Source organism: Ruditapes philippinarum, unplaced genomic scaffold (assembly GCF_026571515.1).
Source record: "Ruditapes philippinarum isolate M1 unplaced genomic scaffold, ASM2657151v2 ctg3616_1_1_1_1, whole genome shotgun sequence".
NCBI classification, from domain to species: Eukaryota; Metazoa; Mollusca; class Bivalvia; order Venerida; family Veneridae; genus Ruditapes; species Ruditapes philippinarum.
The window spans coordinates 1,164-28,325 of record NW_026865461.1 but is presented as its reverse complement, the minus strand read 5'-3'; the positions used below and the strand labels follow the sequence as shown (position 1 = coordinate 28,325).

The following is a 27,162-nucleotide window of genomic DNA, read 5'->3' as shown; positions in this document are numbered from 1 at the left end:
TGGTTATTTGTACATGTTATTTTTGTAGATATGTTGACAGAAAGTCATTTAAGATGGTTATTTGTACATGTTATTTTTGTAGATATGTTGACAGAAAGTTGTATAAGATGGTTATTTGTACATGTTATTTTTATAGATATGTTGACAGAAAGTCGTTTAAGATGGTTATTTGTACATGTTATTTTTGTAGATATGTTGACAGAAAGTCATTTAAGATGGTTATTTGTACATGTTATTTTTGTAGATATGTTGACAGAAAGTTGTATAAGATGGTTATTTGTACATGTTGTTTTTGTAGATATGTTGACAGAAAGTCATATAAGATGGTTATTTGTACATGTTATTTTTGTAGATATGTTGACAGAAATTCATTAGATGGTTATTTGTACATGTTGTTTTTGTAGATATGTTGACAGAAAGTCGTTTAAGATGGTTATTTGTACATGTTATTTTTGTAGATATGTTGACAGAAAGTCATATTAGAAGAGCGAACTGGATTCTTGAAGTCATTAATGCAATAAAAATTGTGGAGAACTTCAGACTTCTCAAAGTTTGTTGAACTTTTATCATTTTTAGTATTTGTCGCTAAAGAGAGATCTTTTTATATTAAGCTATTTGGTTGAGTTAATGATCATGGGATAAATATATTTTTAGCTACCCTTTTGTCATTACAATTAAGCTCATCATTAACATGTGTAAACAGGCATACACAGTTAACTTACAATTATAACATTCTTTTCAGTATGTAGTGAGATTATATTTTGATAATTTTATGTGAAATTTTAAAACATAATTTTCACAGTAGCCGGACTTTATGTGAATAATGATGAAAAGCAAATTCAATCATTAGTAAATATCTGTATCTTGAGAAATACACATATTTGTAAGTAAAATGTGATTGATGACGAAAAACACATAAATATCGACAAATATCATGCTAAAAATGAGAAGAATTTCATGAAGTAGTACATCATTAGCTCACCTGTCACAAAGTGACAGGGTGAGCTTTTGTGATCGCTTTTCGTCCGGCGTCCGTCCTGCGTCCGACCGGCTTCCGGCGTCCGTAAACTGTTACTTTAAATGACATCTCCTCATAAACCACTAGGCCAATTTCATCCAAACTTCACAGGAATGTTCCTTTGGTGGTCACCTTTAAAAATTGTTCAAAGAATTTAATTCCATGCAGAACTCTGGTTGCCATGGCAACCGAAAGAAAAAACTTTAAATATCTTCTTTTAAAAAAACCTAAGAGCTAGAGCTTAGATATTTGGCATGAAACATCTTCTAGTGAGTGTCTACCAAGTTTGTTCAAATAAAAGCCCTGGGGTCAAAATTGGCCCTGCCCCAGGGGGTCATTGATTTTCCCTATATGCATTTAGTAAAAACTTAAAAAATCTTCTTTTAAAGAACTCAAAGAGCTAGAGCTAAGATATTTAGCATCAAACATGTTCTAATAGGTGTCTACCAAGTTTGTTCAAATAAAAGCCCTGGGGTCAAAATTGGCCCCGCTCCGGGGGTCATTGATTTTCCTTATATGTGTATAGCAAAAACTTAAAAAATCTTCTTTGAAAAAACCCAAATAGCTAGAGTTTAGATATTAAGCATGAAACATCTTCTAGTGAGTGTCTACAAAGTTTGTTCAAATAAAAGCCCTGGGGTCAAAATTGGCCCCGCCCTGGGGGTCATTGATTTTCCTTATATGTGTATAGCAAAAACTTAAAATCTTCTTTGAAAAAAACCCAAATAGCTAGAGTTTAGATATTAAGCATGAAACATCTTCTAGTAAGTGTCTACAAAGTTTGTTCAAATAAAAGCCCTGGGGTCAAAACTGGCCCCGCCCCAGGGGTGTCATTGTTTTTAACTATATGTGTATAGTAAAAACTTAAAAAAATCTTCTTTTAAAAAGCCCAATGAGCTAGAGCTTAGATGTTTAGCATGAATATCTTATGTGTGTGGGGGGGGGGGGGGGGGGCTATATACAGGTGAGCGACCTTAGGGCCATCATGGCCCTCTTGTTATTTTTTAATATGAACATTGTGATGTCAGAATTGATGATGTCATGAAAGAGAATATCAAGAGGATATATTTTCGTTTAAATGAGATATGGAATATATTTTCATGAAACATGATAAAATGCCACATATTTTCACAAGTATTCATCCATCCTTCATTCATGAATTTTATTTCTTGAAGGCTGTATTTAACTAATTTGACATGCACAAATAGGTATGAAACTGGTGTCCAAGACTCCATCACTGCCCTTATTTTGTTTACCAGTCATCAATTCAGTCGAGTAGAAATACCTCTAGTATGCTATAGTAACATTCAAAGGGCCATGTATTCTGCTACTTGCAGACTGGAAAAATTGACATCTCGCCCAATCATTGGTGTTGCAAGATATTAATTTTTCCATGCTGCAATTAGCACAATATATGGCCTCAGAAAACTGTTACATTATTTGAAATACACAACCTTTTACCACCTTGATAGTTAGAGCAATACATGTATACATTTATTACATAATTTAAAATCAACAATAAGCTTGCATTACCAGTAATGTCCAGTTGGTCAAGTAGATATACCTCCAGGTATTATATATAAATACAGGACCTTATATTTGCTAGTTTGAGGACTAGCAAGCCTGATGTTGTCCAGTAAGAGACTGGTTTTAAACAGTTTATCAAAAGTTAATATTTTCTTCCTTTGCCTTATTTATGTAAATAATATGAAGAAATTTATACAACAGTAAATCCAAATAGAAGTTATAGAGTATTCATAAACATAAAGGAGGTATTGGTCAATATGTATATATGATTTGCAAATTGACCCAAGACAAATCAAAGAAACATGAATTAACTGATTTTTTCTAGGCAGTCATAGGTTTTGATAAGATAGACTTATATAATTAGTTGTTTTTCTAATCACCAGTTGTTGAGGAACAGAGAAAAGGAGATAAACTTATCTATCAACATGGATCAAAAGTCTCTAAAACGTCTGGTTTATGCGTTGTGCGAAGAGGGGAAAATGAAATCTTACAAGGCTATTATTACTATGGATGAAAGAACTAAAGAGGTATTTTATTTTGAATGGTATAATTATGAAGGGACATCTGTGGCCCGAGTGGTGAAGGTCATTGACTACAAACCACTTGCCCCTCACTGCTATGGGTTTGACTCACAACAGGGACTTATCAACAGGGACAGGGATTCTTTCTTGTGAGGAAGCTATCCAGCTAGCTTATGGAGTATTTAATGGTTCTACTCAGGTGACTTCATGCCTGAAATAATGCACAGAAAGGCACCCTATAGAGTGTTAGTGCGACGTAAAAAAACAGAGTCTAAAAAAAATCCTGTGTATACTTCTATAAGAACATTTTTCTATTTTCATTTTGCTTCACATGTATTTCATATGGTGATATCCCATTGTTTCTGCTGGTTAAATATATGGCATGTCTACATGTACTCTGTCTACATGCACTCTAGTTTGTCTACATGCATTCAAGTTTGTTTACATGCACTCAAGTTTGTCTACATGTACTCTAGTTTATCAAACTGTACTCTAGTTTGTCGACATGCACTCTAGTTTGTCGACATGCACTCTAGTTTGTCTACATGCACTCTAGTTTGCCTACATGTACTCTAGTTTGTCTACATGCACTCTTGTTTATCTACCTGAACCCTAGTTTATGTACATGCATTCTAGTTTGTCTACATGCACTTTAGTTTATCTACCTACACTCAAGTTTATCTATATGCACTCTAGTTTGTCTATATGCACTCTATTTTGTCTACATGTACTCTAGTTTATCTGTATGCACTCTAGTTTGTCAGCATGCACTCTAGTTTGTCTACATGCAGTCTAGTTTATCTTATCTGCATGCACTCTAGTTTATCTACATGCACTCTAGTTTGTCTAAATGCATTCTAGTTTGTCTACATGCACTTAAGTTTATCTATCTGTACCCTAGTTTATCTATATGCACTCTAGTTTGTCTACATGCACTCAAGTTTGTCTTCATGCACTCTATTTTATCTACATGCACTTTAGTTTATCTACATGCACTCTAGTTTGTCTACATGCAGTCAAGATTATCTACCTGCACTGGAGTTTGTCTACATTTAGTCTAGTTTGTCTACATGCACTCTAGTTTATCTACCTGTACTTTAGTTTATCTACATGCACTCTAGTTAATCTTCCTGTACTCTAGTTTGTCTACATGCACTCTAGTTTATCTTCATGCACTCTAGTTTATCTACATGCACTCTTGTTTATCTACCTGTACTCTAGTTTGTCTACCTGTACTCTAGTTTGTCTACATGCACTCTAGTTTATCTACCTGTACTCTAGTTTATCTACATGCACTCTAGTTTATCTACATGCACTCTAGTTTATCTACCTGTACTCTAGTTTATCTACCTGTACTCTAGTTTATCTACCTGTACTCTAGTTTATCTACATGTACTCTAGTTTATCTACCTGTACTCTAGTTTATCTACCTGTACTCTAGTTTATCTACATGCACTCTTGTTTATCTACCTGTACTCTAGTTTGTCTACCTGTACTCTAGTTTATCTACCTGTACTCTAGTTTATCTACATGCACTCTAGTTTTTCTACCTGTACTCTAGTTTATCTTCCTGTACTCTAGTTTATCTACCTGTGTACACCGAGCATATCAACAGAAGATGAGACATTGTGGAGGATGATAGATGAAGCCAAGTTACGTTACTTCAGTGTGTCCAAGGAGGAGCTGAGAAACAGGAGCTTACAGAGGAAACTGTTAACAAAAGGTGCCAAACCTGCAACAGAAAAGGTATTCAAAACTTTCAGCATTCTGTCTCTTATTTGTGATAAACTTATAATAAACATCTTACTAGTAAAGATATTGAGTTTGAGATTGCGTATGTTTGTGTTTATTGAAAGTCATTGAGAAATAAATATGTATTGTGTATGCTTGTATTTGTAGAGTATTGAATGTGTATTGCATGATTGCGTTTACAGAAAGTTGTAGAGACATCTGATATCCCTCAGTCTGCGTTAGAGACCATTAGAAGTCATCAAGAATACAGGAAGAAGTTAGCTGAGAAAGCACCACCCATGAAATATGACAGAGTAAGTTCCCCTGTTCATTTTAACTAGATCAATATTTTAAATACACTTGTGAAAACAGCTTAATCTTTCTATTAATTACCCTCTAATGTGTTCAGTTCTGGTGTTGGTCATAGGGTACAGATCTGCTTAAATCTAGACCATTTTCTAAGGAAGTATAAAAAGATGTATAAGAGAATAGTTATTTTATTAAGTTTATATTATGATTTACCAGACTGCAGGTCTAAGATATGGAGTTTTACCTAAGATGCTGAGAATACAGGCTGCTCATCAATATCTGTTCTATCTGTGCTATGATACACATGGTCAACCTGTGAAGACAGTAAAACCTGAGACCAGTCATTCTGATAATACTGCAAGAAATGATGATAACACTGGTGGTGATACAGATATTAAGGCTGGTGATAATGCTGGTGATAATACTGGTGATAATACTGGTGATAATGCTGGTGATAATGCTGGTGATAATACTGGTGATAGTACTGGTGATAGTGCCGGTGATAATACTGGTGATAATGCTGGTGATAATGCTGGTGATAATACTGGTGATAGTACTGGTGATAGTGCCGGTGATAATGCTGGTGATAATGCTGGTGATAATGCTGGTGATAGTAAAACAGATAAAGGAGAGTTTGAAAGTGGACAAGAACATTGGCTTGGAGAAGATAGGGTAAATATATCAGATGGTACTTTTTATACCCCCAAAAAGGAAGTTTGGGGGGGTATATAGGAGTCACCCGGTAGTCGGTCGGTCGGTCGGTTGGTCCGTCTTTCGGTTGGTCGGTCGGTCGGTCTAGCGGTCCGTTGCATTTTCCTTGTCCAGAGCATAACTTGAAGACTAATGGTTGGAATTCAATATAACTTCATACAATGGTCAAGCACATTGAGAGGAAGTGCAGTGCACAAGAACCATAACTCCATCTTGACTAATTACAGAGTTATTGCCCTTTGTTACTTTTCCTTGTCTGGAGCATAACTTGAAAACTACTGGTTGAAACTCGAAACAACTTAATACAATTGTCAAGCACAATAAGGGGAAGTGCAGTGCACAAGAACCAACTCTATCTAAAGTAATTACAGAGTTATTGCCCTTTGTTATTTTTCCATTGCTTTCTTTTGTCCGGACTATAACTTGAAGACTAATAGTTGGAATTCAATATAACTTCATACAATGGTCAAGCACATTGAGAGGAAGTGCAGTGTACAAGAACCATAACTCCATTTTGACTAATTACAGAGTTACTGCCCTTTGTTACTTTTCCTTGTCCGGAGCATAACTTGAAAACTACTGGTTGAAACTCGAAACAACTTCATACAATTGTCAAGCACAATAAGGGGAAGTGCAGTGCACAAGAACCATAACTCTATCTAAAGTAATTACAGAGTTATTGCCCTTTCTTATTTTTCCATTGCTTTCTTTTGTCCAGACTCAAACTTGAAGACTAATAGTTGGAATTCAATATAACTTCATAGAATGGTTAAGCACATTGAGAGGAAGTGCAGTGCATGAGAACCATAACTCCATTTTGACTAATTACAGAGTTACTGCCCTTTGTTACTTTTCCTTGTCCGAAGCAAAAATTGAAAACTACTGGTTGGAATTCAAAACAACTTCATACAATGGCCAAGCACAATATGGGGAAGTGCCATGCACAAGAACCATAACTCCATTTTGACTAATTACAGAGTTATTGCCCTTTATTACTTTTCGATTGCTTTTTTTTGTCCAGAGCATAACTTGAAGACTACTAGTTGGAATTCAATATAACTTCATACAATGGTCAAGCACATTGAGAGGAAGTGCAGTTCATGAGAACCATAACTCCATCTTGACTAATGACAGAGTTATTGCCCTTTGTTACTTTTCCTTGTCTGGAGCATAACTTGAAAACTACTGGTTGGAATTCAATACAACTTCATGCAGTTGTCAAGCACATTAAGAGGAAATGCAGTGCACAAGAATTATAACTCCATTTTGACAAATTACAGAGTTATTGCCCTTTGATACTTTTCCTTGTCTGGAGCATTACTTAAAACATACTGGTTGGAATTTAAAACAACTTCATACAATGGTCAAGCACAATAAGAGAAAGTGCAGTGCACAAGAACCATAACTCCATTTTGACTAATTACAGAGTTACTGCCCTTTGTTACTTTCCCTTGTCCAGAGCATAACTTGAAAACTACTAGTTGGAATTCAAAACTATTTCATACTATGGTCAAGTATATTGAGAGGAAGTGCAGTGCACAGAAAGCATAACTCTTTTGACTTATTTAAAAGTTTTTGCTTTGTTACTTTGTATTGTCCAGAGCATAACTTGAAAATTAATGATTGGAATTCAATGAAACTTTATACAATGGTCAAGGGCAGTGAGATGAAGTGCAGTGCACAAGAACAATAACTCTATTTGGACTAATTACAGTTATTGCTTTTGTTACTTTTTTGTCCAGTGCATAACTTGAAAACTAGTAGTTGGAATTCAATACAACTTCATACAATGGTCAAGCGCAATGAGAGGAAGTGCAGTGTACAATAGCCATAACTCAATCTTCAGTATTTATAGAGTTATTGCCCTTTGTTCCTTTTCCTTGTCTTTCTGGACTTCTTACAGAGTAATCCAATAAAACTTCATCAATGGCCAACCACATTGAAAGGAAATGCAACATACAAGAACCACAACTATCTTTAATTGCCCACAACCATAACTCTGTTTCAATTCTTTACAAGGTATTCTGTTACTAGTAGAATCCTCATTTCCGAAGCAGTCTTGCATTAATCACATTTAGTGATAGTTCTAGTTATAACTGTCTTTAACTGTAGTTAACAGTGGGTTTTCATTAAATTTTCTTTGTTTTGCACTATGCTAGGCTATTAGAATGGGGGCAAGGTCACTTAATGTTATCCCAGTCTCTGTGAGTTGTATATTTGTGTTCATGTTTATGTTACTGGTTGGCCTGTAAAGGCCTACTATATAAGAATTTATTATTGAAATCTTGACAGTATAAAATTAATGACATCATTTATTATTGAAATCTTGACAGTAAAAATTAATGACATCATTTATTATTGAAATCTTGACAGTAAAAATTAATGACAAAGTAAATGGCTGTCATTTTTTTAAGTTAAGAATTTTAGTGTTAATAAGAGATAAATACACAGCAGAGTAGGTCCTGAAGGTGATAATCGGCCCACAGAATGAATAATTGCCCCCGAGGGCATTATTCATTTCAGGGCCGATTATCATTTTCCTGCCCGTCTCTGATGTGTGTTTTTGTCTTTAATACACTTGATGGGTCTAACAGAAGCATTTCTTTTAAATTACTTTGATATTTCTTTAGTTGAAATTGCTGTCTCTGTTTATAGATTTATACTGACAGTTGCTTTCGGTTATGTTCATACAAGGACGCTAAAATCAAGAAACATGGTTTATTTTCTCAGAATGATTTTGTTGTATTCTTATTCTTTTATTTTCAAGTAAACTGTGTTTGTACAAATTATACTGAAGTTCTCACCATAAAATTAAGCGATTTGTGGTTGAAACTTACTTTCGCTTTGACAGCTAGCGGTTTTGATGACCTAAAATGTGACGTCATTGTTTCAGTTGGTGCAATTACTCGTGTTCATTGAGCCAATTATGATTATGATTTTCGGCCGCAGGTCATGTGACACTAATAATCAGTTGAATTGTTACTATATACAGTAACAAATTTATTAAAGGTCTTTTCTTTACATACATGTTTTATCCAGTAATTTCATTACATTGAGTTGCAGTTGTTATAACTAAAGTTTTATATTTTTCTTGTATTATTGACATGGTTATATAATTGCTGCAGGTTGATATAACTGGTGGTTATTGTCAGCATGTAGAGAATGAGCCTGTAGTATATTGTAATGAGATGACATGGAGAAGATATCTACCACCTGTACCAGTACATTCAGGTAATCACACATACACACAAAACTTGTCATTTAAGTCATTAGTCAATGTTGCTCCTCCTCCTCTTCTTTATATCCAGTCTAGAATTAGACAAATATATACACTCAGTCTGGAATCTGCTAATTATGTACACCCAGTACACAATCAGAAATTTTAACACTATTGGTGTTGGGATTACATCAGTAAGCCACTTTGAATTATCAGAGCACAGTTCAGCCACAGCATCTTTTCTGCCCATGCTGTCAAGCAGTTTACCAGTACAAGTGCCTTCACTTTAGCAAGGAACTGAAAACTCCTGTACATGCCAGAGCAGAGGTACAGTGCAAATGACCGTAGAAAAGTTTTTGTGTAGAATCACAATGAAAGTGACCTGTAGTATCCAGGAAATCGAACCCTGGTTGCCCGATTTACAGTTCAACACTATACCAATTTAGCTAACTGGACGGTTTTGTACACTACCATTCTAGAATGAGGTAATTTTACATAACCAGTCTTAAATCAGTGACAAATCAGGTATTCATGGACAGCCAGTCTAGCATTAAGTAATGATACAAAATCTTGTATTAAAGTATGTGACACAATCTACAATCTTGTAATTATACACAACCATTCACAACCATTTTTAACCAGGTTTTCCGAAGGAAAAAACTGGTTATTAGATTGAGGTATGTCGGCGGGCGGGCGGGCGGATGGGCGGGCGTAAACAATTTCTTCTGTGCGCAACTCCTCCTACATTTCTCAATGGATTTTGACGAAACTTTCACAGAAGCTTTGTCATCAAGTGCCCTGGCGCATATTGTCGGGGTTTTATGATTGGATAATATTTGACCTAATTATGGCCCTTTGTTTTTTTTCCTTATATAGAATATATAGTGAACAATTTCTTCTTTGCGCAACTCCTCCTACATTTCTCAACGGATTTTGACCAAACTTTCACACAAGCTTTGTAATTAAGTGCCCTTGCACATAATGTCAGGGTTTTGTGATTGGATAATATTTGACCTAATTATGGCCCTTTGTTTTTTTTTTCTTATACAGAATATATAGTGAACAATTCTTCTGTGCGCAACTCCTCCTACATTTCTCAACGTATTTTGACCAAACTTTCACAGAAGCTTTGTTATCAAGTGCCCTGGCGCATATTGTCGGGATTTTGTGATTGAATAATATTTGACCTAATTATGGCCCTTTGTTTTTTTTCCTTATACAGAATATATAATGAACAATTTCTTCTATGCTCAACTCCTACATTTCTCAATGGATTTTGTTCTAACTTTCACAGAAGCTTTTCATCAAGTGCCCTGGTTATAGTGTCGGGGTTTTGTGATTGGATAATTTTTTACCTGATTATGGCCCTTTGTTTTTTTCACCTAAACAGAATATATAGTGAACAATTCTTCTGTGTGCAATTCCTCCTACATTATTCATGATTTACGTTGCACATAGTTACATTCTTTGTTGCTTGTATTTGTATTTCAACTTCAACATATTTATCTACAATGGTGATAATTGAAAACCTGGTTTCATGGCATTGCCATGTTTCTTGTTAAACATTTGTTGGTTTTTTTCAGGTTATCCAAAAGGTTGGGTGTTGCTTAGTGATTGTTTGCTCAATATGCCAGTATGTTTGTTCTGTGAAATGGTCAATGTTTGTTATAAAGTAAGTACTTGTAGCTTGTTCCTTAACTCATACAACAATTACATTGAAAAGCAATTAATACTAATGAAACAAGTATAAAAATACATGGAAGGTATAAGTGTCTTCCTTTACAGGAGTTAGAATCATAGTATTTTATTCCATCAGAATTTTTCTATAAAGCAGTTCTGAATTAAAACTATTTACATTACACATTAGCTGTTCGTTGTTTTAGATCAATTAGAGAGCACTGGCTTATAAACAGGTCAATCTTATACCTGGTCTCAGGTTTATAAAACTTCTTTTCTGAGTTCTGTCGCAAATCTCAGGATTTTAATTGGTCAGTGAACATTCTGTGGCAGTTTCTGACCAATCAAATACCTGAGATTTGAGTTTGAGCTTGGAGAATTTCTTTATAACCTTGGACCCTGGTCGCGAAACAAAAACAAAACTGACTGAGCTGTGAAAAAGTATTTCATAATATAAACCATCATTCTGCATTAGATATTCTGGAGCAACAGTTTAAATCTTTAAAGTACAATGATGCTTTTATGACAGAGAATGAGATTATCTTACACAGTGTACTGAATTATTATTATTAACATGCAGCATCTAGACATTTAGAATTGTTCTCTAGAGACATCTGGAAAGTTAGGTTTTCAGTATTTTCACGTTACATATGTCTGTCATTTTATATCATTATATATGTTATGTATAAAATTTGATTCACAGATAGAAGGACTAGAAGAGGTTTTAGAACATCCTCAGAAGAGGTTTTATCCAGTTATAAACTTACCTTTCTCTCTCACCCAACAACTTCTCCACTCTAAAAAGTATGTACAATCATTCTCCACATTGTGTTATTACATGGCAGAGATGGGACTTCTATCATTTGGCAGGGAAGTCCTCAAAGAGAAGGATCAGGTTTGTTTTTATTAGCGTTGCCTTGAAATATATTTTTTTGACTATACAAAGTATACAGAGAGCTGTCCTGCAACAGCAGCATTTGTCTCCAGATTTCAGATTAAATAAAGTTTTTGGATTGAAATAATATTTACTTCAGTAGAACTTTTATGTGTTAAACTTTGATAAGTTGATTTTCTTGCTGTGTTGAGGTAAAATGAAATTCCTGATATATCTATAAAAATTCTACACATAAGTTGAATTTTTCTGTTGTGTCAACATTTTTATGTGGTACATATATACATATAATAATTCAAGTATGCCATCTTCTAATATCACAAATTTTGACTTTTTCATGATTGCAAGTTTCTTCAACTTTGAATTTTGGGAAAACTTTATATATTTACTTTAAACTTACTTTAAACTTCAAATGTATGTTCCTCATCATCACCCACATAATATGTGATAAAGTTCTTAACCGTGGCTTGTATATTTAAAAACTGCGCCACTTTTACCTCAGTAAACATAGAATTTGTTTAAATTTGATATTTTTACTCTTCAATCATTATTGCTAAAATAATTTACTTCAGACTTAGAACACTAGTTTCTTATCTTTTCCCACATTAAACCAGTACATGACAAAGTTTTAGTACAAGCATCTTAATTTCAAGAGTTTTCTCCCCTTTTAATTTAAGATTACAAATTAGAATCTACCTACTTTCATTTAAAATGTGCCTGCAATAAGCCGTCTGACATATAAGGTTAATGATTATTGTTTTATGAATCATTCCTCTGTTAAGCACATGACAATGTTTGTAACACTGGCAACTATGTTTCCAGAATTATCCATTCTTTAGTTTACAATGTAGTTGGATTTTAATTAGTTTAATACTTTTAACTATCCTATATTTTTGTAAGTTACACTGTGGTTGTAACGTCGACTGAGCATATGCCTGATTAACATTGAGGCGTAATCTTCTAGCTTATTGTTAAATGCAATTTATGTCTTTAATAGGACTCTGAGACCTGAAACCTGACAAAATTACATATCATGGTCTTGTTTTGTTTTCTAGTATTATGTTATGATTTATTTTCAGATGTTCATATACCTGCACAAAAATGCTTCCTTATTAGACACAAAGCTATCGTTAAAGGGTTACAACAAAACAAACGCTCCTGAAGGTCATGTTTTCCAAGAGAAACAATTCCACTTTGATACTTTAAGTGACCTGCAGACATACTGGGAAATTCTTCAGATTACTGCAGTAAATAGTAATCTAGGATGTAAATCAAGTAAGTTTGACATGTTAATGGTTACTTTCCAATACAATACTTATGTAATTTTTAAGTTGTGTTAAAGGTGAGCTTTTTTTATAGCATGATTTCTGTCTTGTGCTTTACATAATGTTACCAAGATTTCTTTAATAACATCTCATTCTTAATATCAAGATTTTGACCAAACATCTACAAAAGTTATATAAATTGTTCCAGTCTAATGTATCAGTTGGTCACATGAGCTAAATATAGACTTAAAAGATGAAATTTTAAAAAATCTTCTCAGAAACTACAATGCACAGAGCTTATACATTAAGCATGTAGCATTTCTTGTTGACCTCAACAAAAGTAATTTAAATTCAGTACCATCAGGGCATTCTTCTGTTGTTTTTTTCTGTTATGGCGCTATTATAAAATTCTATAGCTATAATTCATAAACCCCCACAGAGTAGTGGAAGGGGTTTTATAATTGTTCTTTCATTTGAAACAATAGGGAATATTAAATCATTCTTGAGGGTTTCTTTTTCAAAGTTGTTAATACTTGTACACAGAGATGTCGACCTTACTGTTTATTTGTGTGACTTGAAAACATTTTCAGCTCAACTATGCGAAGAATAGGGAGAGCTATTGTAATCATCCTGATGTAGGTGTTGGCATAGCCATTACCGTTACACTTTGGTTAGGTTTTTGTGTTGAAGATGGTATCTCCATAAATTATGAAGGGAATGGGTTGTTTTGTCTGTTGCTTATTTCCTATAACTTTTGAAGGATTTTCATAAACTTGAATTAGATGTAAACCTCTTTAAAGCAGTATGAATCAACCATGTCAGGTTAAGGTTACTCTTGAAGGTCAAATGTTTGAGCCTCCATTCTTTCAGCCTTTGAAAGATTTTCATAAAAATGTATGTGGTATGTGATAGATTTTATACAAGTACCTAAAGCTATGTATCAACACCTTTTCTCAAATGTGTTCAGTGCCTAAGTTAAGTAATCTTTCACCTAACTGTATGTTTGCTGTTGTTGACAAGTTGTTGTATTTCGCATATTTCAGTGGTTCATAAAGACCTTGAAGATGAAGTAACATTTGAAATAAAATCCTTGAAGCAAGCAAGTGCAGCATATAATCCAGAAACAGTGAAAGATGTTGGTGTTTTACCTGGTGATCGTAGGGGAGGTGCAGGTTTAGATTCCTCTTTGTTCAGGTAAACTTTACAATATTTTGCTGGGGCGTCTGTGGTGAAGTGGCTTCAAACCACTTGCCCCTCACTGATGTGGGTTCCAATCCCGACAGGGACTTTGGATTCTTTCATGTGAGGAATCTATCCAGCTAGCTTACGGAACAACGGTGGTTCTACTCAGGTGCCCGTTTGTGTGGAAGGACACCTGAGGTCTTCCTCCACCAGTAAAGCTGGAACTTCGCCATATGACCTATACTGTGTCTGTGTAATGTAAAACCCAATCAAACAAACAAACACACAATATTATGTTTGATTGATATTTAATGTGTCAACAGAATGCTTGTGTTTATAATAGACAGATAATCAGATAGATTCATTACATTTGCCAATATCTCCACATTCAGGCAACTTCTAATGCTATATGTTATCTTTACTTTCTTATTTGAAAACCTGCAATTCTCTATTTAAATATGATAGTAAAAGTTGAAATGAGATTTTCATTTTTTGGTACATTAGACTAAATGCATTGGATAAAAACGTTTCAAGATGTGTTCATGTTTACAGCGAATTTTTGGTTCTAAGAGTAAGAGGGATATCTGATTCTTGTTCTTAAAGCTGCATGCCTCCATATGAACCAAAATATTTCAAGAAAATCAAGCTTGAGAAATAATGTACTGAGATTTTAAAAAAAGACACAAAAAAAGATTCAAGATAAAAGTAATAATTTCCATGTTGTATGTGATTTATGACCGATTTTGTGATACAGTGGACATTGAATTAAGAGATTACTCAAGGGACTGCCAAAAATGGCCTTCTCTCAATAGAATTCTGGAAAATTCGAGACTAAGTACAGGGTTTCATTTTAATACTACAATTTTTTAAAAAAAGTCATCAATACATGTTTGTATTTGTTTTTTTAGTAGAAATTTATTTGGTATTTTTCACCATATTTTACTGCATTACTAATGCAGGGCTAATTTGCATATTTTAACATCTTTATGGTAGTTAACATTGGTTGTAAGTGCTGTTTGCAATGTAAACAATTATTTTCTTTGTTCACATTACAATATTACACTTTTTGAAACATTTTCAAAATTTTCACGAATATAAGTATGAATCTGGAGGTGTGCTGCTTTAAATTAATATCACTTTGACCACTTAAGCTGTTATCACATGTTCAGGGTAATACAGGTTATGACAACAGAAACCTATTTTACTCCAGCTGCAAGTTTTACTGAATCATGTCCTCTTGTAAACATTGAATATTCCTTAATAGCCAGGTTATTGCAAGTTCTATATCCACAATCATTTGAGGTGTTCACTTGAATCTTCACACATGTGGTTTGTTAAAAAAGGAATTGAATGATTGCCTTATCCATCACCAATGTTTCGTTGTACTCCCCAGAACAATCTAGCCATACCATGATTTGTTGATTATACATGTATATACTTTTTACAACATTATCAGACGTGGAAAAGGATATATGTTTTATGTGTGGGAAGTCTAGATAGATTAGAAGTCTGAACACAATGTTATGTTTACCATTGTTTGATGGTCATTAATTAATTAAACCTTTACTCCATGAGTACGTGCTTTCGCATATGGGACAAGTTTAGATCCAGCTCAGCCTGCAGATCTGTGCTCTCCACTGTTCACTTTTATATTGAAAAGAAAGTATTCTAACTGAAAAGCGTGCAGGCTGATCTGGATCTGCACTGGTGACATATGCATTTAAAGGTGTATTCAGTTGGTACGTTTCTTAATGGTGAATGATTCTCACATAATATTTCAGTCACACAATGAAGAACTGGTCAAACTCTGGTGTGCTCAAACCACATAGAAAATACAGGAAACTGTCTATTGCTGTTGGACTTAAAGGAGGTTATTGTTTATTTTATATTGATAATTAATCAAATCATTGTTAATTGCTTTTTATAAAAAAAAAACAATCCTAGCTTGCTTCATTTAGAGGTTATTGTAATTTTTTTAATTTCAATTTTATGTAAAAATGATGTACACATGGACAAATGTATATATATTTTTATCATCATATAATTATCCCCCCCCCCCACCCCCTGGAAAGAAGTTTGGGGGGTATATAGGAGTCTGTCGGTGGTCGGTTATTGTGTCGGTCAGGCGGTTGGTTCAGCTGTCTGTTGCATTTTCCTTGTCCGGAGCATAACTTGAAGACGGTTGGAATTTAATATAACTTCATACACTGGTAAAGCACATTGAGAGGAAGTGCATTGCATAAGAACCATAACTCCATCTTTACTAATTACAGAGTTTTTGCCCTTTGTTACTTTTCCTTGTCTGGAGCATAACTTGAAAACTAATGGTTTGAATTTGATGCAACTTGATACAATGCTCAAGCACAGTGAAAGGAAATGCAGTGCTCAAGAAGCGTACACTTTCTGGACTTATTACAGAGTAATTCAATAAAACTTCATCAATGGTCAACCACTTTAAAAGGAAATGCAACATACAAGAACCACAACTATCTTTAATTGCCCACAACCATAACTCTATTTCAATTCTTTTACAAGGTATTCTGTTACTAGTTACTTCCTCATTTCCGAAGCAGTCTTGCGGGGCTTATTAATCACATTTAGTGATAGTTGTAGTTTTAGTATTGCACATACTTACCTATCGATTAAATAAAAGAAGGTAGCTTACGGAACATTGGTGGTTCTACTCCGGTGCTTGTGCAATGAGAGAAAGTGCAATGAGAGAAAGTGCAGTGCTCAAGAAGAGCAACTTCATCAATGGTCAACCACATTGAAAGGAAATGCAACATACAAGAACCACAACTATCTTTAATTGCTCACATCCATAACTCTATTTCAATTCTTTTACAAGGTATTCTGTTACTAGTACATTCCTCATTGCCGAAGCACTCTTGCGGGGGTATTGTTCACATTTAGTGATAGTTTTAGTTTTAATTAAAGTAGTTAAATTATATTTCATCATGATAATACATTTATATGTTTCTGCATCTCTTAGAATACTTATTTCTGCAGGTTTAATATTCTGCAATTTGTTAGCTAGAAAATAAGAGTAATTGCTATAGTCATGTACTCCATTCATGTTCCCATTGACCAGTAACTTGACAACACATCGGTTCCTTATCCTTATACTTTACAGGTGCATTGGTCTTGGCCATTAGATGGGCACTATTGATTTTGGGTGAAGGGGTCAAAGGTCAAGGCCACATTCATCTTGTTTTGTATCATTTTGCACTATAATGACTATGGTTGTTAAAATATTCGAAAACTTACATAATTTTTATAAGATAATTCTTCTTCTTCCAATACTGTACATAACCCACTCTGGAGCATTGACGTACAGGGTGTATGTACAAAGTGTTGTGCGGCGCATAAGTGCAGATTTAAAAGAAGAACATGTTAAAAATAAAATCGACTCCGGCATATTAGGGCCCCATGACTAGTCCTCCCTTGAAGGCCTCAAGGTTGACTGCTGTGGCTAGGTGCTCTGGAAGCTGGTTCCACAGGCGGATGGCCGAAGGTACAAAGGAGAACTTCATGGTGTCTGTTCTGCAGAATGGGACATGGAATCTGTGTCCGTAGCCATGGCCACCAAGTGTCAGGGGGTGGAAGTACTGTGCAGCTGGGATGGCTATGAGGTTGTGCGTGATCCTGTAGACCATCACTAGCTTGACATTGGAGCGGCGATGCTGTAGAGTTGGCCAGCCTAGGTCTGTCATCATTGCAGTGGTGCTGCTGGTAGTTTTGTAATCGCCTTTTACAAATCGGGCAGCTCGCCTTTGGGCAGCTTCCAGCTGGTTGATGTTGGTGGCTGTGTGTGGGTCCCAGACTATGCCTGCGTACTCCAGGATTGGTCTAACAAGGGTCTTGTAGGCCTGGGCCTTGATGTCTTGTGGGCAGCTTGTGATGATTCATCTGAGGAATGATAGAGAGTTGTTGGCCTTTTTGATGGTAGATTCTGTATGTATGTTCCATGAAAGATTATTTGCGATGTTGACACCAAGGTACTTTCCACTTTTGACAGATTGTAGAGTTGATTGGTGGACCTTGTAAGCATAAATGATGGGGCTTCTTTTCTTGGTGATGTGTATGACTTCACATTTGCTGGGATTGAAAGACATCATCCACTTGCGTTCCCATTCCTGGAGTCTATCTAGGTCTTCTTGGAGGGCTAATGCGTCAGCTTCTGATTTGATTTTCCTGTAGATCAGGCTGTCGTCAGCAAAAAGGCGGCTGATGGAAGTCAGGCACCTTGGTAGGTCATTGATGTAAAGGAGGAACAGTAAAGGACCTAGTACTGTCCCCTGGGGTACAGCGGATGTAACTGGGGAGGATGCAGATGAATGGCCTGAACTATAAACAATCACACAGGCACCATAGTGCCATATTACAATTGTGTACTTTACTTTTTTCTTTATTCATATACCATTACAAAAACAGTTTCTCTGTGACTGTCATAATAGTTACTTATTGTCCCCCGCCTTTTCGAAGAAAAAAGGGGGATATAGAAATAGGCTCAGTCCGCCCGTCCGTCTGTCCGTCACACTTTCGTGTCCGGTCTATAACTTTGTCATTTATGAAAGGAATTTGAAATAACTTGGCACATATGTTTATTATAATAAGACTATGTGTCATGCGCAACAACCAGACCCTTACCTTCAGGGTCAAGGTCGTGCTTGCTCATTCAAGGTTAACATTGCCTATTTGAGGGTATATGTCGTGTCCGGTCCATAACTTTCTTATCTATGAAGGGATTTTGTAAATACTTGCCATAATTGTTCACAATAATCAGACGATGTGTCATGCGCAAAAACCAGTCACCTACCTTCAAGGTCAAGGTCACACTTGGAGGTCAAATATTAACATAGTCCGTTACAGGGTATATTTGGTGTCCGGTCCATAACTTTGTTATTTATCAAAGGAATTTGAAATTACTTGGCACAAATGTTTGTTATAATAAGACGATGTGTCATGCGCAACAACCAGACCCTTACCTTCAGGGTCAAGGTCGTGCTTGCTCATTCAAGGTTAACATTGCCTATTTGAGGGTATATGTCGTGTCCGGTCCATAACTTTCTTATCTATGAAGGGATTTTGTAAATACTTGCCATAATTGTTCACAATAATCAGACGATGTGTCATGCGCAAAAACCAGTCACCTACCTTCAAGGTCAAGGTCACACTTGGAGGTCAAATATTAACATAGTCCGTTACAGGGTATATTTGGTGTCCGGTCCATAACTTTGTCATTTATCAAAGGAATTTGAGATAACTTGGCACAAATGTTTGTCATAATAAGACGATGTGTCATGCGCAACAACCAGACCCGTGCCTTCAGGGTCAAGGTCGTACTTGCTCATTCAAGGTCAACATTGTCTATTTGAGGGTATATGTTGTGTCCGGTCCATAACTTTCTTATCTATGAAGGACTTTTGTAAATACTTGCCATAATTGTTCACAATAATCAGATGATGTGTCATGCGTAAAAACCAGTCACCTACCTCCAAGATCAAGGTAACACTTGGAGGTCAAATACTTACATAGTCTGTTACAGGGTATATTTTGTGTCCGGTCTATAACTTTTTCATAGATCAAAGGATTTTGAAAATACTTCGCACAAATAGTCACTATAATAAGAGGATGTGTCATGCGCAACACCTGCATCCTTACCTCCAACATCAAGGTCACACTTACAGGTCAAAAATTAACATAGTCTGTTATAGGGTATAATTTGTGTCGAATCTAGAACTTCTTCATAGTTCAAGGGATTTTGAAATAACTTGGCACAAATAGTCACAATAATAAGCTGATATGTCAGGTACAACACCTGCACCCCTACCTCTTAAGGTCAAGGTCACACTTAGAGGTCAGAGGTTAACAGAGTCTGTTATTTGGTATATTTTTTGTCCCGTCCATTACTTCTTCATAGATTAAGGGATTTTGAAAATACTTGGCACAAATAGGCACAATGATTAGATGATATGTCATGCGTAACATCTGTGTCCCTACCTCTAAGGTCAAGGTCACACGTAGAGGTCAAAGATTTACATAGTCTGTTTTAGGGTATATTTTGTGTCGAATCTATAACTTCTTCATAGTTCAAGGGATTTTGAAAATACTTGGCACAAATAGTCTCAATAATAAGACGTTATGTTATGCACAACACCTGCTCCCCTACCTCCAAGGTCAAGGTCACACTTAGAGGTCAAAGCTTAACATGATAGATTTTTAAATTCCGTGTTTCATTTTATTTTTTTAACAAATTTATTGTTACATTTGCAGATCTAGCATTGATCATAATTTTGGACTGAATGTCCTGAGATCCATACCTCAATCTTTTGAAATAGCACAATTTTATGCTTCATATAAAACTCCCGGGGCTGGGGACGTTGGTAACTCTGTTACAAATTCTTGTTCTTACTACCCATTGAAGGTAAGAGGTCTGCCAATTTAAGAGTTATTGATATAATATTTTCATTTCCATTTGTGAATAATTGACATTTCAGGACTGGACCTAGAAAGTAAAAGGGAAGTTGTGGACTTCTTTAATAAGAATCGACAGAAAGGCAAGGAAAGACCTGATGATCCTAGTAAGTTTATTTGGGGCTAATTTCTCACCTTTGAATTTGTAATAATTATGTTCATGATGAGTTAGAGTGTTCATTTTGTATAGAGTAAAGTCAAACTTTTGTGGCTTTCAATGGGACTGGCCCAAAAAAGTCACATATGACTCGAGGTACCCAAAAAGTGTTTTCAAATGTTTCATATTGCTATAATTATGTACATGCTTTTATTTTCTTTGTGTTATTTCATTTTGTTGAAGATATAAGATGATCTCTTTGTAGATAATATATTCTGTTTGAGTTAAAATGGTTTAAAAAGTAAACATGTTTATATCCATCATTATACAAATACCATGTTTAAAAATAAATTAAAAACATTTGAATTTATTATAGTCTGTTTACCTGAAACATGATATGAGTAAAACTTACCATAAATTCTAAACTTTCAAAAATCTGTCAAATTACTTAAGGATTTTTTTACAACATTTTATATTTCACCTTTTGCAAATAAATCATTATTGTGTATTTAAATAAGTGGCTCAGAGTCAGAAACAATGTGTAATGACCTAAATTTATTGTTCTCAAATTTTCACATAATATACTTAATTGTTCCTTTGATAGTCTTATGTTTTGACAGCTAATGTAAAAGGCATTTGTTGCATGTATAAATCATACTGTTCAGATATCTTATTTGCTAATTATAGTAATTAGAAACCTGTAGATTATTTAAGTGATGTTTATTTATTTACTGAAGTCAATCCTATGCCATAGATGGATACCTTCTTTGGTCCTCTAAAGTTTAAGGGCCATATGGGTCAAGGTCAAGGTCAAATAGAACTTACATTTATTTTTTCTTCATGCCTTTATTAATTGACCATTGTGCATTGAAGTATATGGACAAATATGTAGGTAAGGGAGCAGCCATTGCCTTTTAACCTATTTTTGTTTACATTGTAGAAAAACCTTCAGTTGTGAAAAAGATTACAAGAGAAGTGTCTGGAAATAAAGGGGGCAAAGGCATCCTGAGAAGGGTACATACAGAATTCACCAAAACTCATAGTATGTCCACCAACCTTTGTTAATTTGTTACTTATTGTTGTAACTGAACCTGGTATTGTTTATAACACAAATGAGTATGTAAATAGTTGAAACAGCAATTTCAAAAGTTTTGAAATCTTGACTTGTGCATGGTAATTTGGTAAATGGTCTTCATTGTTAACAATACTTCATGTACACTGGTAATATAAACATACCTATTCCACTGTCTGTTGGTGCTGATTTTAACAACATCTTATTCCATCACAAACACTAGACTGTAAGAATCAGTAAAGGAATCATTTGATATCATAATAATGATTTTTAACTATTAAAACATTGACTATATGATTGATAAATATTTATAAATTATATGTTATAATGTCCATTGGTTTATACAGATTTTATTTTATTTGATATAGTAGGAAGCTAAAAGCTTATAGACACACTCTCAAATCTATACCTGGAACAAACCAGTACTGAGATATTTCTCAGTATAAAGTTTCTTGTTTCAAAGAAACAATAGTGTGATCCTGATGGAGTTTGGAAAATAAGCGATGTTTGATAATAAACTGGTCTAGAATGGAATCTTGACAAGTCTATTTCAGAAATTCAGGTCAAGGGCTCATGTGTATTTATGTAAATCTTCATTGATACATCATGATGAAGTGTAGTATTGTATTCACTGCTACATGTAGATACTGTTACTTTATTTTGTATAGCTTGATAATTAGAATAGAATTACACATGTATGTAATTTATACTTATTTTCAGAAATAATCAGCAGAATGAGGGTAAATTATGAAAAAGAGATGTATAAAAATACAAGAAAAAGTGAAGAAAAAGAAAAGTAAGTTATTTTTCGCTTTAACTATGTGCCTGTGTGATTGTTTATAGCTCACCTGAGCACTGAGCAACATTATTCACATTGTAAGCTAGTGTAATTACACTCTGTCTCATGTTGTGTAGTGTGCATCATTTATTTTCAACAATTTATTGGAGGATAAAGATTTGCCCTTATCTGCCATTCCAATCATACTCATCTGCCTTTATTCTGTCCATCCGTAGACAAAGTTTGTGTTGTATGAAATTCAATCAGTATAGCTCCAAAGACTAATGATTGAAACTTGCTAAGAATAGTTGTCAGCATGTGGGAACTTACACAGCTAAACATTTTGATGATAAATATCTTGATGATCAGCAGAGTTATGGCCCATGATTAAGCAAAAATAGCATTTTTTATATCTGTGGTCATATGTGAATGTAGAGAGTATAACAGCTAGAGCCATGGAACTTTCTATCAATTGTTTTCAGCACGTGAACTTACACACCTAAGTATTTTAATTGAAAGTATATTGTAAGATTTAAGATTGAAAATTTTGGGCTTGTGCCACTTGTAACTTGTAGTGTAACTGCTTTGTTTATTTGCAAAATAGTTTATATAGATGTTTTGTGGCACAACAATTGGAGCATTTTTATTCAATGGACATATTTCTGGCGATTAATGGCTTGCTTTATTACCAAACTTGGTAAAATTCTAATGTTAATAAAAAGACTAAAACATTATGAATGTCCTCCATTTTCTTGCTAAGTAAAATCTATAACTTTTATTTACATGCAAAAGTTAGTAGAACTTTGATATTATATATAAATATTATAATTTGGATGCCAACCAATTAAAATTGCAGAGGTCCTTTTGTTTTATAGAAAATGTGTTGTATTTTATGTGATAAGTAATCTATCTGAATACATCAAATGAAATATATAATTTATCTAGACACTCTCACATGATTATTAGTACAGTATCTTGGGGGATTTCTATATATCTATAAGGTCCCCTAATTATTTAATGCATAAAATCAGTTAGAAGACCATCGAATTGTAAGAATGTTGAGGTGGATAGCTCAAATCATGGTGTGTCAAGCTATGTAGTAATTATATAAGTGTAACTGGAATGCACACATTATACATATTATTTAATTGATATAGCGTGTATAATAATGTGACACACGATGATGTGTTTTTTTATGTGATATGCTATATTATCTAACACTAAACAAATGGTGGGTTAAGTAAAATCGTAGATTTACACATGGTGACTATATTAATTGAATATGGATACAATTATCGTGAATACTACATAGATTTTATTCTGTAAAGATTAATAACCGTATAATTTATGCCCATATGTGATATATATAAGAGCTTTATACCAAATGATTTATGTGGTCAGTGTATAATGATATATTATAGTGGACGTTTATACAGATATGATTTATGTCCATTAGTAGATATATGATATTATATATAGAGCTTTATAGCTCTACTTCATGAAATTTAATAGCCCATGTGTAATAAATAATATAAATTTAGAGCTTTATACAAATGTTCTATTATGATCACCTATACATACACCATGTTATCAAGTGTAATGAATCATATATTAGTAAGTTTTATACCATGTTATATAAATTGTAAATAAAATTAGAGTTTCTATACCAAAGTCAATAGATTTTATAGCATATGTGTTATAAAATATATTTTTAGATATTATGCTAGTATGATTTCATGGGCCCCATACGTGTCATGATATATTTAGAGCTTTAAATAAACCTATAAATGACGAATAATAAGCTATAATAACATATTAGATTTGAATCATGATTATATAGATATAAAATATAGAGCTTTAATACAAGTACAATTATTATGTCCAGTGTATTATATGATATATTTTAGAGCCGTATGAGAAGGGAGATGCGAAAGACAAGGATATATACAGAGATCGTTGTAAGCTGAGAGTTGTCTGGTCTTTAAAAGAGGATTCTGTGGTAAGTATAATTATGTTGTTATAATAAATTATGGGGGGACTGAACACAAACTTTTCCACCAGTATGTAAACAACCACTCAGCATGATGTTTGTACATTCTGACCAAACTTTTACTGTTTGCACCTTTAATGTTGACCAGATTGTCGGACAAGTGACATACCCAAATGTGGTATAATTATCTTACTGCATTGATGAAATTTTTAGCAATGGATCTTAGGTGAGTGATCTTTGTAGCGCTATCATTGTCTTCTTAAGGATGATTGTAAACTATGAAAATTTGTAGCCATAACATTTTCTTATTAACATTATTTTAATCTGTCTGAGCTTATATATAGACTTATTGCTATCTCTTTCTTGAAGAGAAAAAAAGAGTATTTGTTACAATTTGTTACAATTATATCCAGCATATGTCATTTTTAGCTCACCAGTCACAAAAGTGACAGGTGTGAGCTTTTGTGATCGCTTTCGTCCGGCGTCCGTCCGTAAGCTTTTGCTTTAAATGACATCTCCTCATAAGACCACTGAGCCAATTTCATCCAAACTCACAGGAATGTTCCTTTGGTGGTCACCTTTAAAAAATGTTCAAAGAATTTAATTCCATGCAGAATCTGGTTGCCATGGCAACCGAAAGAAAAAATCTTTAAAATATCTTCTTTTAAAGAACTGTAAGAGCTAGAGGCTTAGATATTTGGCATGAAACATCTTCTAAAAGAGTGTCTACCAAGTTTGTTCAAATAAAAGCCCGGGGTCAAAATTGGCCCCGCCCAGGGGGGTCATTGATTTTCCGCTATATAGCATATAGTAAAAACTTAAAAATCTTCTTTAAACAAAACTGTAAGAGCTAGAGCTTAGATATTTGGCATGAAACATCTTCTAGTGAATGTCTACAAGTTGTTCAAATAAAAGCCCTAGGGTCAAAATTGGCCCCGCCCCAGGGGTCATTGATTTTCCCTATATGCATATATAAAAACTTAAAAAAAATCTTCTTTAAAGAACCAAAGAGCTAGAGCTAAGATATTTGGCATGAAACATTTCTAGTGAGTGGTCTACCAAGTTTGTTCAAATAAAAGCCGCCTGGGGCAAAATTGGCCCCGCCCTGGGGGGTCATTTGATTTCCTATATGCATATAGTAAAAACTTAAAAATCTTCTTTTAAAGAACGTAAGAGCTAGAGCTTATATATTTAGCATGAAACATTCTTCTTGTGATGTCTACCAAGTTTGTCAAAATAAAAGCCCTTGGGTCAAAATTTGCCCCACACCAGGGGTCATGATTTTCCCTATATGCATTATAGTAAAACTTAAAAAATCTTCTTTTAAAGAACCCAAGAGCTAGAGCTAAGATATTTAGCATGAAAACATGTTCTATGGGTGTCTACCAAGTATGTTCAAATAAAAGCCCTGGGGTCTAAAACGGCCCGCCCCGGGGTCATTGAGTTTCCTTATATGTGTATAGCAAAACTAAAAATCTTCTTGAAAAAACCGCAATAGCTTTAGTTTAGATATTAAGCATGAAACATCTATAAGTAAATATCTACAAATTAAAGCGGGGTCAAAACTGCCCTGCCCAGGGGTGTCATTGTTTTTTAACTATATGTGTATAGTAATAACTTAAAAATCTTCTTTTAAAAAACCAATGACAAGCTAGAACTTAGATGTTTAGATGATAACATCTTCTTATGGGTTCTTACGCAAGTCTGTTCAAATAAACAAAGAAGAGCCCTTGGAAAATTGCCCGGGGGGGGGGGGGGGGGGTCTCATATACATGTGAGCGACTCGGGCATCATGGCCTCTTGTTAATTTTATACATTAGGTTGTTAATTATTCCCCTGCGGTCTGGAACTGGCAGGTTGGTACGGTTTAAGTTTTGAGGCATGGAGGAGCATGTGACCCTTACGGCACACAGATTGTGAGCATGTATCTCGTAAACCGTATATGAATTGGTTAAATTGACCTTTCGAAACTGGGCTAAATACCGTTTGCCGGTACGTGTTACGGATTTACCTATAGGAATTAGTCAGAATACATCTAATGAAGAAAAAAAACGATACGGTAGATATTTCTAATTTTCTATAATGATTTATTTCTCCTAAAGGTGAAAAAACTTGAATGATGTTTTTGAATTTATCAAATGTTTCTTTAAATATGTATCTGCAATTTACAAAAAAGAATTGTTAACTGAAAACCTACAAATTAAAATAGTCGTCAGTGGCATCTGTCATAAAAACTAGAGATATTTTCTGCGCAAACTTGTGTGTTTACTTTTTTTTTTTGCTCGAATTTATTCATAAAAGGTAGGCATTAAATCATTTTCTAAAAAGAAATATATTGTTGTTATGTTGACGGTGCTTCGGTTCATCAACGGTCACCAGTTTTTCCCAAAGACCTCTTCTATATTGATCGATTATTGTCAACTATATTCCTTGATACAAACGTTATTACCCCCCCACAATGTTGAAAAGTAGTTAATGAAATATCTTTCTATTAATAAAAAGGCCCCGCAGGACTATATTCCGGATACAAACGTTTAAGTTATCCCCCCCCCCCCCCCAAACAATGTTGAAAAGAGTAAATGAAATATCTTATATTATTAAAAATGTGCCCGCAGGAACCAGTTTTTCTTGAAGATAAATGAATTTCTATTTTAGCTACTGATGTGTCGTTGGCTACATTGACATGACAACTAAGAAG

General features: G+C 34.4%; 1 protein-coding gene across 1 annotated transcript in view; it reads left to right on the top strand.

The window, feature by feature from the left end:
• The window catches only part of LOC132729122 (general transcription factor 3C polypeptide 1-like), a 38,960-nt gene extending 17,271 nt beyond the window's left edge, over positions 1 to 21,689 (top strand). The window contains exons 13-25 of the mRNA XM_060714864.1: positions 459 to 550; positions 2,929 to 3,072; positions 4,648 to 4,812; positions 5,001 to 5,111; positions 5,323 to 5,778; positions 8,943 to 9,048; positions 10,618 to 10,706; positions 11,415 to 11,606; positions 12,683 to 12,878; positions 13,912 to 14,062; positions 15,832 to 15,920; positions 20,551 to 20,634; positions 21,565 to 21,689. Coding sequence (XP_060570847.1) covers positions 459 to 550; positions 2,929 to 3,072; positions 4,648 to 4,812; positions 5,001 to 5,111; positions 5,323 to 5,778; positions 8,943 to 9,048; positions 10,618 to 10,706; positions 11,415 to 11,606; positions 12,683 to 12,878; positions 13,912 to 14,062; positions 15,832 to 15,920; positions 20,551 to 20,634; positions 21,565 to 21,689 — 2,000 coding nt within the window. The remainder of the gene's footprint in view (positions 1 to 458; positions 551 to 2,928; positions 3,073 to 4,647; positions 4,813 to 5,000; positions 5,112 to 5,322; positions 5,779 to 8,942; positions 9,049 to 10,617; positions 10,707 to 11,414; positions 11,607 to 12,682; positions 12,879 to 13,911; positions 14,063 to 15,831; positions 15,921 to 20,550; positions 20,635 to 21,564) is intronic.
• The last annotated feature ends 5,473 nt before the right edge of the window (positions 21,690 to 27,162 follow it).